The sequence below is a fragment of the Morone saxatilis genome, unplaced genomic scaffold (assembly GCF_004916995.1).
Source record: "Morone saxatilis isolate NCDOM2014 unplaced genomic scaffold, NCSU_SB_2.0 Contig22, whole genome shotgun sequence".
Taxonomy (NCBI): domain Eukaryota; kingdom Metazoa; phylum Chordata; class Actinopteri; family Moronidae; genus Morone; species Morone saxatilis.
This window is the reverse complement of record NW_023339785.1, coordinates 16,218,926-16,232,593: the sequence shown is the minus strand read 5'-3', so window position 1 is coordinate 16,232,593 and position 13,668 is coordinate 16,218,926. Positions and strand designations below refer to the sequence as shown.

At 40.9% G+C, this 13,668-nt stretch overlaps 3 protein-coding genes across 4 annotated transcripts in view; 1 reads left to right on the top strand and 2 right to left on the bottom strand.

Annotated features, from left to right (window-relative positions):
* The first annotated feature begins 130 nt into the window (after positions 1–130).
* Positions 131–5,773, top strand: phykpl (5-phosphohydroxy-L-lysine phospho-lyase). Its single transcript, XM_035668682.1, has 13 exons — positions 131–487; positions 615–733; positions 867–1,026; positions 1,119–1,193; positions 1,279–1,366; positions 1,456–1,572; positions 1,683–1,765; positions 1,863–2,088; positions 2,946–3,100; positions 4,643–4,732; positions 4,874–5,007; positions 5,182–5,226; positions 5,579–5,773. The coding sequence occupies exons 1-12, from the start codon at positions 429–431 to the stop codon at positions 5,223–5,225; spliced, it is 1,350 nt and encodes a 449-aa protein (XP_035524575.1). The 5' UTR covers positions 131–428; the 3' UTR covers position 5,226; positions 5,579–5,773.
* Positions 5,774–6,136: 363 nt separating this feature from the next.
* On the bottom strand, positions 6,137–9,929 carry hnrnpaba (heterogeneous nuclear ribonucleoprotein A/Ba). 2 transcript variants are annotated; one of them, XM_035668684.1, is made up of 9 exons: positions 9,829–9,929; positions 9,078–9,304; positions 8,448–8,616; positions 8,189–8,347; positions 7,967–8,098; positions 7,768–7,858; positions 7,477–7,632; positions 7,287–7,372; positions 6,137–6,844 (listed from the first exon to the last, which is right to left on the bottom strand). In XM_035668684.1, exons 2-8 carry the CDS (start codon positions 9,287–9,289, stop codon positions 7,302–7,304), a joined length of 990 nt encoding a protein of 329 aa, XP_035524577.1. In that variant the 5' UTR covers positions 9,290–9,304; positions 9,829–9,929; the 3' UTR covers positions 6,137–6,844; positions 7,287–7,301. The 2 variants fall into 2 exon arrangements, with proteins under 2 accessions (XP_035524577.1, XP_035524578.1); XM_035668685.1 differs by having other exon boundaries at positions 9,776–9,880.
* A 1,451-nt stretch (positions 9,930–11,380) lies between these two features.
* nme5 (NME/NM23 family member 5) overlaps positions 11,381–13,668 on the bottom strand; it is a 3,596-nt gene continuing 1,308 nt past the window's right edge. The window contains exons 2-5 of the mRNA XM_035669497.1: positions 12,724–12,929; positions 11,866–11,966; positions 11,655–11,773; positions 11,381–11,499 (exon numbers count right to left, since the gene is read on the bottom strand). Coding sequence (XP_035525390.1) covers positions 11,416–11,499; positions 11,655–11,773; positions 11,866–11,966; positions 12,724–12,929 — 510 coding nt within the window. The 3' untranslated portion in view covers positions 11,381–11,415. The remainder of the gene's footprint in view (positions 11,500–11,654; positions 11,774–11,865; positions 11,967–12,723; positions 12,930–13,668) is intronic.

Below are 13,668 nucleotides of genomic sequence, written 5' to 3'. Positions count from 1 at the left end.
TTTCACGTGTTCCCAACTAAAACAACATTTTTAGCAACATGTTACACTTATTTCGGACGCCTCTGTCACGTGAACGGCCCCACAGTTAGGCCATTCTAAATAAAGCGACAGCATGAAATCACAACTGACCATGAAATGTCTTTGCAACAAGTAAACGCAGCTTTTTCGGATATTTACTAAAATAATATCATATATACCTAATTTATACAGCCTACCTATATCTGCGATATAAAAAAAAACTATTTTGCAGAACGTTAGGTTAAGTGACACCGACTGAAACAAGTCTACCATTGACGCATGCGTGGTAGATGTCAAGACTTAGCAAAAACAATTCCATAAAACCTTACTCATTGTGTTATTACGTGGCTCTTGGTCCTTTTGCCTCGGCAGTTTTTGGTTTAAGGTTATAAACACAGAGAGGAGAAACTATGGCACTAGATAGACTGAAGAAAGAAGAAACTCTCGCAATGAGGATGAGATTAATCGGGTATGGAAACGTGAAACTTGCGCTTATTGTGTGATTTTCTCCATGCTACACTGCACTCATATTGTGCACACTGCACACTGTGTTGCTGTGCATTGGCACTGACACGTATTCATTGGTTTCATTACAGGCAATCATGTAAACTCTTTTATTCGGACGACCCTGTGAAAATAGTAAGAGCAAGAGGACAATATCTATTCGATGAAAATGGCGAGCGCTACCTGGACTGTATCAGTAATGTACATCACGGTAAGACATTAATCACTCAGTGCATAGTGTAGATTTACTACTTTTCTAAAAACTCACTATGCTACACTCCTGCCTCCTAGTGGCAGACACTTTAAATGTCTTAAAGTAACATTCAGTACCTTCTCTATTGTAGTGGGCCATTGTCACCCTAGCATTACCAAGGCTGCAGCAGCACAAATGGACCTCCTGAACACTAATACACGATTCTTGCACGACAACATAGTCCTGTATGCAGACCGCCTGGCTGCCACCCTGCCTGAGAAACTGTGTGTCTTCTACTTTGTTAACTCGGGGTAAATACTGTGTAATACACCCACAGCCCAACAGAAGCGTATTCCTGAAGTGCCCTTCCACACCAGTGGTTTCACATCTGTTTTTCTAACAGTTCAGAGGCCAATGATCTTGCCCTGCGCTTGGCACGGCAGTACACCCAACACGAGGACGTCATTGTGCTCGACCAGTAAGTATTCTGTCCCAATGCAGCACGTTCACCCTCTGACAGTACACTTGCTCATCAATTACGATTAACTCTTCTTTTACACTAGTGCATACCATGGGCACCTTATGTCCCTCATCGACATTAGTCCTTACAAGTTCCGGAAACTGGCAGGACAGAAAGAATGGGTTCATGTGGTGTGTACACTTATAAGATCATAATTACACTAACTGCTGACCGACAGTGGACCCCTGCAAATCTGAGTCAATGTGTTTCATCCTCCAAGGCACCCTTACCAGACATCTACAGAGGGATATACAGAGAGAATCACCCCAACCCGGGCCAAGCATATGCGGATACCGTGAAGGACCTAATAGAGGAGGTGCACGGGAAAGGTCGTAAGGTACGCTTTACCACAAACAGCACACTTACCATTACAGAGACTCAGAATGCGGTGATAAACATGACCAATGCACAACATTTATTTACTTATTTACTACCTTTCACCTATAGATCTCTGCCTTCTTTGCTGAATCATTGCCAAGTGTTGGAGGGCAAATCATCTTGCCCCGAGGATACTCAGCTAAAGTTGCAGAGTGAGTGGTTACTAATTTTCCAGGTCCAGTTTTTTCCCAGGTACATATATTACACAGTAACGGGTGAAAACCTGCATCTCCCTCACACACTCCACAGATATGTGCGCTCAGCCGGTGGAGTGTTTGTGGCAGACGAGGTGCAGACGGGCTTTGGACGTTTGGGGAGTCACTTCTGGGGTTTCCAGCAGCAAGGGGAGAATTTCTGTCCCGACATAGTGACCATGGGCAAACCGATGGGCAATGGGCATCCCCTGGCATGTGTGGCAACTACGGTAGAGATAGCTGAAGCTTTCACAGCCAACAGAGTGGAGTACTTCAATACGGTGACTATACAGTAGCCTCGACATTATATTAGTTAATGCTCCTTCAAGCCAGCATCTGTAGCCTCTCCCAGCTGAAGAAGAGCCAGAGTAGTAATCCAGGGATATCTACGGCTTTTTGTAATAAGGAATACGTTCTTATAGTCTGACGTAAATCTTGATATTCACGGTATAATGTGATACCATAGTCAGTACTAATATTATCATTTAACTGATGTCAGTTACGTGAAGATAGGGCCTTTTAAATTAAAGAGGCAAAAATAATGTTTCTTCAAGAGTAATTTATTTTTTTCGTGTGGTGGTTATGTTGATTACTATTATTCAACATATTATATGTTGACTGTTGTCCACAAGTTGTTGTCCACCCACTTTAATTTACCACTACAGTGCTACATTATTTTAAATATAGATTTTTTTTGGGGGGGGCTTTATGCTCCAGGGATAGCTGGAGAGAGACAGGAAAGAGGGGCAGAGAGAGAGGGGACGACNGGGCCGCAGGTCGGACTCGAACCGGGCCGCTGCGTATACGGGTCGCCAGCTCTACCGAACAGCGCCCAACAGTGCTACATTATTAACTAGGGCAGCAACTAGCCCAAGGTGACGGCCTCACAACCCAAAGCTATTCAGTTTAGTCATATAGCACTAAAGAAACCATAAAATAATTCACATTTAAGATTGAAAAATGACGACATACTTGGTGATTAATCGTTGCAACTCTATAAACTAGAATTCTTAAAGTAACTCGTGTATAGGTGTAGACACAAATTTCTGCTTTTAAGCAAAACACTATTCAACTACCTTTTGTTAAACATGAATTATATCAAGATGAAATAATTAGTTTTCTCTCAAACTTCCTGCAGTTTGGAGGGAACCCAGTGTCCTGTGCAATTGGCCTGGCAGTCCTTGATGTGATAGAGACCGAGGACCTAAGGGGAAACGCCACAAGGGTGGGAGAACATCTGAAAGATTTGCTCACAAAGCTACAAACAAAACATCAAATAATTGGTGAAGTCAGGTAAGAATGCTTTCTATTTTCAGCATCCATTGCATTATAGCAGTTACTGCTACCACTAATTAAAGTTCCTACACCACACAGGCGTTTTTATTTACCTTGGCTGATTATGTTGTACAACTACAATTGGCTGCGCTCATTTTACATGCTGCGTATTTAACAGACAACGATGAGATGTGCTCAACAATGAGAAACTCATGCATCTTAGTAAAACACATAGTGATACCTTATCAATTATACAGCAGCAGGAGAATGTCCTGTGTGCCCATACATGTAAGAATAGTCATTATTTGTGCTGCAATGTGTAAATGTGACCTATAACTTTAATTTTAATTTGTTTGAGTGATTTTGGCATAAATTGTTATAACAAAGCATAATCTTCATTCAACGTGGATATACATTTGCTTGACAGTTACTTGTTACTTTTCAGATGACGTATTTTTTATACAATTATAGTTAATTGTATTTATGGGTTGAGGTTATTCTCCAAAGTGAAATAAACTATTTAAACAAAGCTGAGAACGGCTGTTCTTATGAAACATTTAAGAGATACGTGGTTCTCACAGGACAGCCGTAGCTGAGGCTACAAACATATGATGGTTTTGTAAAATCTAATGCAGTGTTTTAAATAAAACTACCTAACAGTATATAAAGTAGTTAAGTAGTATAACATACACATTAATGCAGCAGTAATATCAATCCAAAAACATCATGTATAACTAATAGACTGTGTAATGAAATACTGACTGGGGCCATTCTACTGCTGACACTTTGATCCAAGTTTGCTTTTAATATTAGTATTTTTTATTTATGTAAGGTTTTGAATGCAGGACTGTTCCTTGTTGCAGGGCTTTTTTTTTTGGTTTTAGCACTTTTACTTAAGTAAACGATCTGAACACACAGCTCATAACTTATACAGTGACTTTACGTTATAGAAAAGCCAAGTGTGTGTTAAGCAAAAATGAGCCTCTATCCCTACATTGTTTAAAATTATATCCCTAAATTATATTTCTGAGGTGTGTACATGAGTTTTTTTCACAGCAGACATTTTGATGTGCTATGAGAAAGCACAGGTGTCATTAATTACATCAACAATGGCTCCAGCTAGTCAAGAATCCCAGTGACTTAGTTCATATAACAAATGGGCCAAATTAATATAAATTAGGCAGCAATCACTCTTCCCCCAATAACACTAAGTCAGGCAAAGACTCCATATTTAATATGGTTATCTGTTCTGTAATGCAAACACGCTGCGTGATTCTAGGATTCAACCTATAGAAGTACTGAATGTTAAACATTTTCTCATTCAGTGTTTGACGAGAACGTGTCTGCATCTCTTAACCATGGTGGCGGGACAGTAATATAATACCAATATATGCCAGATGTCTTTAGTTTCCATTGACCAAATAAGATTTCACCCCAAGGTTGTGGTGACTCATGAAAGACTTGCATCATGTGTTCAAATGTGTCAACCACAGATCTCTTGCAGCATTTCCTGACTCATTCTGCCAAAAGTAAAAAAAAAAGTCCTGTTTCTTTTTACAGAGGTGCAGGACTGTTTTTGGGCATTGAGCTGGTTACGGACAGGGAGAAGAGGACACCTGCCACACAAACCGCTGCATTGTTGGTGAAGAGGTACAGGAATTGAGTGCTATACAGTCAGCTGGCTATTTTTTACCTGCCAGGAGAGACACATGCTGCCTACAACTTCATTTCTTTGTGTACAGTCTCTGCCACGTGGTGGTGTGTGATTTTACTCTGTCCCATTTCCATTAGGTTGAAAGAGGAGGACAGAATCTGTGTCAGTACAGATGGCCCCTGGGAAAGCGTCTTGAAGTTTAAGCCTCCTATGTGCTTCAGTATGGAGGACGCAGAACGGGTGGTACAATGTATTGACCGCATCCTCACAGGTTAGATACACAAACACCATCTGTAGTCTAAGTTGCTACCACAGGATTTTATATTGGTATGCATCTACTTGACATTTACTGTAAGATAAGTCTGAACACTATTAAAGATTCCCATGAGTTAATTTCACACATCCATAATTTCAGTGTATAAACTTTATACTCTTGTTCTCACAGACATTGAAGCCAATGACCTTAAACTGGAAAAGGAAGACATCTAAGGTTTGTTAAACCTGTAGAAAAACTTTTAATTGCATCAGACATTGTCAGATGGTCACATTCATAAAGTTCAGAGGTAGAAGTATGAATGTCTATACTTGAGGTTCCAGTAGATCAAACAAGTTCATTCATTTCACTTGGCAGAACATGTTGCTGCCCTTCACTCAACTCTGACCGCTGTGGGGACTCAGTCATTTTGTTTTTGAAATACAACTATTAATAGTTTTTTTTTTTTAAATGTCAGAGCTTAAGTCAAAGCATTGAGAAATTTTAACATTTGAAGATTATTGCTCTTCATTCATGTGCTGTGCAACCTAAAAGTGAAATATTTTGTTCCCCCCCCCCCCCCNNTCAGGCGTCACTTTAATAGAATGGGGAGCTGCAGTCACCTCACCGATGAACCCAGCCAATTGGAGGTTTATATATTTTAACAAGGTGGTGCAAGCTACAGCACATTACTACCACCTGGGAGATGACCAATATACAGGATTATGCTAATGCAACACTAATCAAAGTTTTATTTTTAAAACTAATAAAGTTGACACTTTTTGAACTCCTGACTCTTTGATTCTTTTACCCACAATGGCAATATATAAAGTAATTAGTCCCAACTTACAACACTGATCAGCAACATGTTCTCTATACACAGTACGGTTGAGATAAGCACTTACCAGACCACTATCTTTTAACTCCTGGATACATTCACAAAAATGCTCAAGTATCGCAGTTTCACATCTAGTGGGGTGGGTATTAACACTCAGCAAGTTATCCTGCAGACAGTGGAGCACTCTCCCACAGCTTCCCAAGAGGCATCCGTAGAGATGTTAACATTACTCATGACAAAACAAGCAAGCCATTTAACAGTACAAAACATTTAACATTAACTTTACAAATAATAACAAAAAGATCCATGTGTAATATAAACCAAAAGTTTATTTCTACCAATTTGCCCAAGACACTAGAGGAATGAGTTTCCAGTGAAAGAGGGAGTACCCTCGTACATTAACAGGCTTGCGTTCAGTTGAATAACACTAGTAAAGCCACTTAAAATTGCAAACATGATGGGGGAAGAATCTCCTTAAAAGCCAAAAGAAAGAAAAAAAAATGCTGGTTGTCTTCGTCTACTAGACCATCTGCAAACATTCAATTGACACGCTTACAATGAACCCTTTGATTAGTTTAAATCCCTTATTTAGCCTCACCCCACATCTGAAGCCATGCAACTTTGCATCCAACACTCAGCACGGGAGAAAATAACTAAAGATCTAGAAACACCAAAAGGAAAAAAAAGCAAAATTGTTTTTATTTGTGAGCTTTAAAAGCTCTTGCTCCTGCTCATCTGTAAATCCAGTAGACATGTAAAAATACAACCATACAATACATTAGATTCAAAAAGGTACCAAAAAGTACAGTAAAAATAACACTTCCATTACTGGAAATGTAAATGGACACAAAACAATATAAAATAAAAAGTGGAAAAGTGACATTTGCTTCCCCAGTTCCTCACTTGATCTGTACAAATGGAGCATGAGTCCAAATTTCTGCCAACTCCAAAGGAAAAGCCAGAGCCCATGTTCGCTGTGGTCAGACCATGGATCTCTTTTTCTTATTTACTTTAGACCTTAAGAGAAAAACACGGTGCTTAACGTTACTGAGAATAAACCAAATATGGCATGCAGTTACACAAAGACAGACAGGTGCATGAATGAGTTTGACAGGTCAGTGAATGGACAGACACACTTTGGGGGGGGGAGGGGGGCACGACCGCTAGCTATTACACACCTAGCACCCTAGTGAAAGGTGAAACGGTCCTTATTCCTGTTCTCAACCACCACCAACTCAACCCTTATTGATCAAGTAGTGTTTGTAGAGATGCATCTTAAGATGGCTGACAGGTGGAATGAATCCATCTTTAATGATCACAGACCCCACAACACGGCCTACCCTAACCCCACCACAATGTTTGAATGGATTTAGAGTAGATGGACATCTTTGGGGTCAAAAAGGCACCAATGGTTACAGCTATGTTCTCATACTACCACGGATGATGCAAAAATGCATACCTGCACTACGTGTGATCAGTATGGCTTGTAGCTACTCTGGTGGCCTCCACGTCTTGGAGTTTTCCCATAGCTTGTATTGCCCTGGTCTGGAGGACAAGAGAAAAAGGGACTGAGTTCTTCTGTACAACAAGGAGGACCAAGAAAATAAAGTTCTCATTCTTTTCTTTCCCTGGGGGCACTTATCGCTTACTGTAATCGTAGCCACCCCCATAGCCGTAATAACCAGCAGAGTAGTCATAGTTGCCATAGCCGCCATATCCGTAGCCTTGCTGTCCGTAGCCATAGTTCGGGTTGTATCCCTGGTTCCAGTAGTTGTTGTAACCTTGATTCCAGTTCTGGCCCTGGCCTAGAAACAACAGGTGAGGCCTTTGTCACAACTCTCCAGCACACAGGAGCCAAGCGGTTACTCCGCACAGATTTAAGTATGGTTTAAAATTAAACTTTTACTGGTATTCGTGTAAAGAACACAAAAGGTGCTTACCTCCACGGCCCCTGCCGCGTCCTCCATATCCACGGGCGCCATACTGCTGCTGCTGGTAGACCTCTTTGGGCTGGGCTATTTTAATTTCACACTGCAACACCAGACAAGAGCATATCACATTGCAGTAGGTCACGACTTTGGAAAACTGTACATGAAACTTAGTACATACATGTATGCAGAATGTGCGATATATTATTACCTTGCTTCCACCGACGTTGTGGTATTTCTTCTCCATAACCTTCTTGACAGGAGCCTCGTCTTTATATGTGATAAATACGAATCCCCTCCTCTTTTCCGTCTTTGGATCTTGTGGAAGCTCAATGGTCTCGATCTATGAGAGAGGATTAAAAAAAAACTTTTAGAAAAAAAACTATCAGAAGCATTATATTCATTAATAAATGGAAAAAATACAATTTCGTACCTCTCCAAAGGTCCCAAAGTACTCCTGGATGACTTCCTTTGAAGTGTCAGGGTTCAGGCCCCCCACAAAGATTTTCTTAACTGGATCCTTCTTCATAGCCATGGCCTTCTTAGGGTCGATTACTCTGCCATCGAGTTTGTGCTCCTTCTGTTCAAGAACCTAAAAAAAATACGGGAAAACATAAAATATTAGCCACATATTTATACTGTAAACATATTTAGATATCCTTACGGTCCGGCATAATTGCTTCCCCACTCACCTTGTCTACGCTGGCTGCATCTTTGAAGAGGATAAAGCCGAAGCCTCTTGATCGTCCCGTCTGCTGGTCCATCTTGATGGTGCAGTCTGTCACCTCACCAAATTTAGAGAAGTAATCCTTGAGATCCTTCTTGCTCGTGTCCCAGCTGAGACCACCAACAAACATTTTCCTAAAGCGCAGAAAAAAAAGAAGGGGACACGTTTAAAAACCACACAGTTACCACTCCTCAACTTTACACACGGCTGTGGGGTGGGGGTAGCGTCGGGCATGAGGAGGGGGTAAATGTACACACTGTTCCCGAACATCTGTTGACCCAGTGGTGTACAGAGGCAGGCTACAGTTGCTATGCTCCAGGCTACTTTACAACATTAATTCAATATATACTTTTATTTATTTATTTATTTTTTTTAAATCGCTACAATGTGACCACAGCAGGCACCTCGTTTTCCACAGTCTCCCTTAAGGCCCGATACATGTTAGATTTGATCCCTTCACAAGCGCCCATCCCCCCTCCGCTCTGCATATGGCGCCAACAAAGGCCGGTTGAACAAAGAAACATGGCAAACCACGGGCGCTCGTTACCAGCGTCGGGTTCACATAAAGATTCACATTGTGGCGTTTTAAACTCACCCGGCATCCTCCTCGCCCTTGCTGGCGTCGATCTGGCCGCCCTCCGTGCCGCCGTTTTGCGAATTCCCGTCGGCGTCGGGCCCTTCGCCCTCTCCGCAGTCATTCGCGGCGCTCTCGTCGATCCCCTCGGTGTGGTCGGCTCCATTATAATCATCGTCGACTTCGTGGCCGTTTTCCGACGTTTCCATATACTGCTGCTCTGCCTCGGACATTTTGCACTAATATACCTATAAAGGAAGGTAATGGGGTGGTGGGAGAAAAAAAATCAAGTTAAAAAAAAAATCACGGAGGTTATATAATCCGTCATGCCGTACATGCTTCGCCATTGCCATGGTGCCAAATGCATGCATTTTCCCACCATTTTGGCCGGCACGGTCGCGTTCCATACATTCTAGAACGGCCGTATTTTTGTTGCCAGGCAGCGGCGAATGGCAACAGTAACGTTTCGCGGTAACCACGCAACATCAAAAAGTACATTTGTGCTGGAGCCGAAGATTAGCGGCGGTAACAGTCTGTGCCACACTGATAACCCAGGACTGGACTGTGCAACTCAAATTCGCAGTTACGTAATGCAGAGGCCGTGCTAGACGACACTGTAGGCCTGTATTTTTTTTTTTTTTTCCTCGAGTAATTACAGATATTTCCTTTACATCTAGCAGTTAAACGACGAAAACGACTATAACAACCAGAGTACTTACGTGACAATACAATGAAAAAACCAAGAGTAATGAAGTAGGAAAAACCTGCTTACTGGTCGCACAACCGGAGAGCTCTCTTCAAGATGGATTCTCCCACACGACGACAACTCGTGGTTGGTTTTCTAGAACCGGCAGAAAAAAACGACACTTCTGCGGAGACGCGATCTGATTGGATGATCGCCGCTGCCACTCACCACGCCGGCCAATCACGTACGCGTCGCTTTCTTTTGCGCTGAAGATGGACACGCCCCTAACCCACAGGAAGGAACTCTGTACCTTTTTCTGCTCCTAATGAAAGATATTTGTTCACTGCTCGGTACATTCAACTATGCAGATCGGCACTGCGAAAATGTAATGAATGGCTACTGTTGAAGTAATGTTTAAAAACAAATAAAATACCCGTAGAAGTGTACTGTACTTGCGTTTTATTCACGGTCTGACAAAAGGTGTAGTGAAATGCAACAGTAGCCCAGTTCCGAGTCGAGAAAATGAACAGACAGCGTTGGAAAAATTCATTTTTCACACGTTTGTATGAACATTAATGATGGATAAACGCGTAAAGAGCTGCCATCAAGCCCTTTATATGCATACATTGACATTTCTTTTAGTTTTCCTGTACAAGGAAATACCTAGGAAAACATGGACTGGACATAACACACAGCATAAAATAATGAGATCAAATACATAAAGTACGATAGGTTTATACACCTTTTTTTTTTTGGGTCTGACAGATAAGTATTGGTTAATCTCTGTGGTAATTAATGAGAGGTGCATTGCAGGGTGGTACTGCAATGTATGGAGCAGTTCAGGTTATATTCTTTAGAAATTGTGCATACAGTACAGTTTAATATAAACAGGTCAGGTTTATCCATCTATTTGTTCTGTGCAGACCACAGGGACCAGATGCAGTAACAACCCAGCAGCCCTCACAGTGAGTTAGGAACCACATACAGCTACAATCATATACTACAGACCAAATAATCTACATTCAAATAGCTTTTAGAGACTTAAACATCCAGCCACATAATTAAAATACATCTTTTTCTATTTCTTTCTTTCATCGCTGTCCTCACATACACACGTACTGTTGCAATGGCCTGTAAGATTACTTTCCTACACATGTTAGCTGCCATGCAAACTGCTGTAAAGTTGCCTGAATAAAATACTGTAGTACTCATATGACCCACTAAAGTCCTCTACATCGTTAATTTAAATGTTTGTTAGACAGCCATGTGCACCTGTAGGTCCTTTACTAGCTGGAGTACTTTGACAATAATACATTTCTGTGTTTGTGAACACTAGCCAACTTAGTTAATGTTCTCATCTGAGCTCAGGTCATACAGCTCATCCAATTTTTTCAGTGCAGTCGTAAACCAAATGCAAACCTTTTAACACACTAGCTGAGTAATTCAAGATGTTATATTAGACCTGATGGGATGGGCTGAGAACTTATTGAACAATTAAGACCAGTTGAATTTCAGTTTAGGCTATGGATCACCCTTTAAAGAAGTGCTAAATAAGGAACAAATGGTTTATAAATAAGACAACATTACCAGGAGACAAACTGCTGAAAAGACATTTTATTTGAAAATAGTACTAAAGAGATACATTTGTTTAAAAAATAACGTGAAACTATATTCTCATTCTGCTTCTTCCACAATGGCTCCATCGCATATTATTGGCATCTTTGGATTGTTTTTGATCAGCCAGTCAGCAAGCCAAATCTAATGAAAACAATAGTGCAGGTTAATGGAGTGAGATGTTTCAGGGAGCAAAGTTCAACACCAGCAAACAAACAAAGTCATATTCAACAGCAATAGATTACAGGATAACAAAATACATATATCAACCTACGTTTATTCAAATATTAAATACTTACACAGGGGTTGTGTGGCTTGTGTTTGCAGAGCTCAGTGAGTCCACGAAGCAGAGTTGGGTTAACGTACCTGCTCAGGTATTCTTCAGTTGCTTCTCTCGAGGGAAAGGGCTCGATTACAGCTACAGAGAGAAAACATGTGGGGTACATAATCGTAACGGTTCGATGATACATTTCTATACAAACAGCATTAGGTGTTATGTGTATTACGTACAGTTTGGGAACATGAATTTGATTTCCCGTTCAGCTGCGTGAAATGACTCGCTGCCGTGGACTGCGTTTTTCAGGTCAGAAGTGCCATATTTTGCTCTGAGGCTGGAGAAAGAATGTATCACATTAATATAATATATATACATCATTACAATAGCTCAGAGGATCACTCACAGGGCATGGTGAACTATGTACTGTATGTCATGATAGTCAGACACTGGGGCCCAGAATCACAATCAAATAAGCAGTATGTATGTGCAAATACAAAGTCTTACATTACAAGTGGAATAAATACCACTGAGAATATTATAAGGGCATAATAATACAACCAAAGGGCCCCAAAGCACACCTGTATTCATATCTGTGCAAAATAGCCTCTACAACTACTTATTTTTATTTGCTAATGCCAGATACAATTTGACAATTTCATCCAAGCAGCAACACACCCAAAAAATTAATTTGTAGCTTTTTGTGAAGTTATATATTACACTTTGTCACATAATCCAATGCAACACCATTTGGGAACCACTGAGAGAGAAAATACTGTAAAAAGTTCGGCTGAGTATTATTTTTAGTTTGATATAATGTGTCCATCACACAGCACTTCCAGTCTGAACAAAAGATAACACAGAAATATTAAAATATTGTGACAGCCTGATGTGAATGTGCTCACCCACTAATATGATAATAACTATTTCTAAATAGATTGAAAGTCTGTTTTAATTTTGCCAGTCTTTGTTTCTAAGCAGACAGTTAGGCAGTGATTTAGTCCAAACGCCCACCAGTATAATACATTTTATATTAAAGAACACATCACAACGAAGCCACAGTCTGAATCAACACTTTATGAATGAACAGTTACCAGTCTGGATGAGTTTCTCTGGCCTTGATGCTGTTGACAGGCCCTATGATGGACTTCCAGTGGGCAATAGCGTTTTCACGAGCCAGAGTCGCGGCGATGACGGGGCCAGAGCTCATGAAGGCAGTCAAGCTGGGAAAGAAGAGTTTTCCATACTGGTCTGCGTAGAAGTCACTGCATTGCTCCGGACTTAGTTGCAGCTTCCGTTTCTGCCACAGGAATGAAGAATTGGACAGTTTGAGTGAAATGTGAACTGATGCTGGATTTTAAAGGACGACATTTATCTTCATAATTAAGGGTTTGATAAAGTCTGATGTCCCTTAAACTTAATTATTAGGAGTGTGCCCATGATATGTGCTGAGCAGGTCCTTTATCAGCGCCCTCTGGTGGACTGTTTCTTCATTGCCTCAAAAATATCATCTGTGTTTCTGTACTGCAGTTTAAGATAAGATAACCTTTATTTATCCCCCGAAGGAGAAATTAAAGTTACACACAGCAGCATTGGGGAATATAGTGCAACAAAATAAGAGTACAGTGTACATACAATAGTATCACAAATAAGAATATTACAAAATATAATAGGAAATATAAAACTATAAATGAAAGCTTGACTAAAAAACTAAAGTGTACAGGTGCAATTTAAGATAAATAATATAAGTTAGGTTGGATTAAAACCAGTCTTTGTCAGCGGGGGTTGGAGGTCGTCGGCAGATGGTACAAACGAGCCTCCTCAGGCTCGGGGGCTGGGTCAGTCTGTGTAGAGAGGATGACAGCGGTCGTCCATGATGGCTTTCAGCTTCCCTCTCATCCTCTTCTCTGAGCTTTGCCTCCAAACCACCAGGAAGAAAACGTGCCAGGTCTAACAGATACCTGAGATCATTTGTACCATCAGCTGTTGGGTTTCTCAACAAACTATAGGTAATCTTCAATCCCTGCCCATGTCACAGT

Coding starts and splice junctions, on each gene's coding strand:
- hnrnpaba (XM_035668684.1), bottom strand. CDS start 9,289: ATGTCCGAGGCAGAGCAGCAGTATATGGAAACGTCGGAAAACGGCCAC. Junction 7,859..7,966: donor ACAACGTCGGTGGAAGCAAG/GTAATAATATAT, acceptor CTGGTGTTGCAG/TGTGAAATTAAAATAGCCCA. Junction 7,633..7,767: donor ACGCGGCAGGGGCCGTGGAG/GTAAGCACCTTT, acceptor TGTTGTTTCTAG/GCCAGGGCCAGAACTGGAAT.
- phykpl (XM_035668682.1), top strand. CDS start 429: ATGGCACTAGATAGACTGAAGAAAGAAGAAACTCTCGCAATGAGGATG. Junction 1,194..1,278: donor GACGTCATTGTGCTCGACCA/GTAAGTATTCTG, acceptor CTTTTACACTAG/TGCATACCATGGGCACCTTA. Junction 1,367..1,455: donor AGAAAGAATGGGTTCATGTG/GTGTGTACACTT, acceptor TCATCCTCCAAG/GCACCCTTACCAGACATCTA.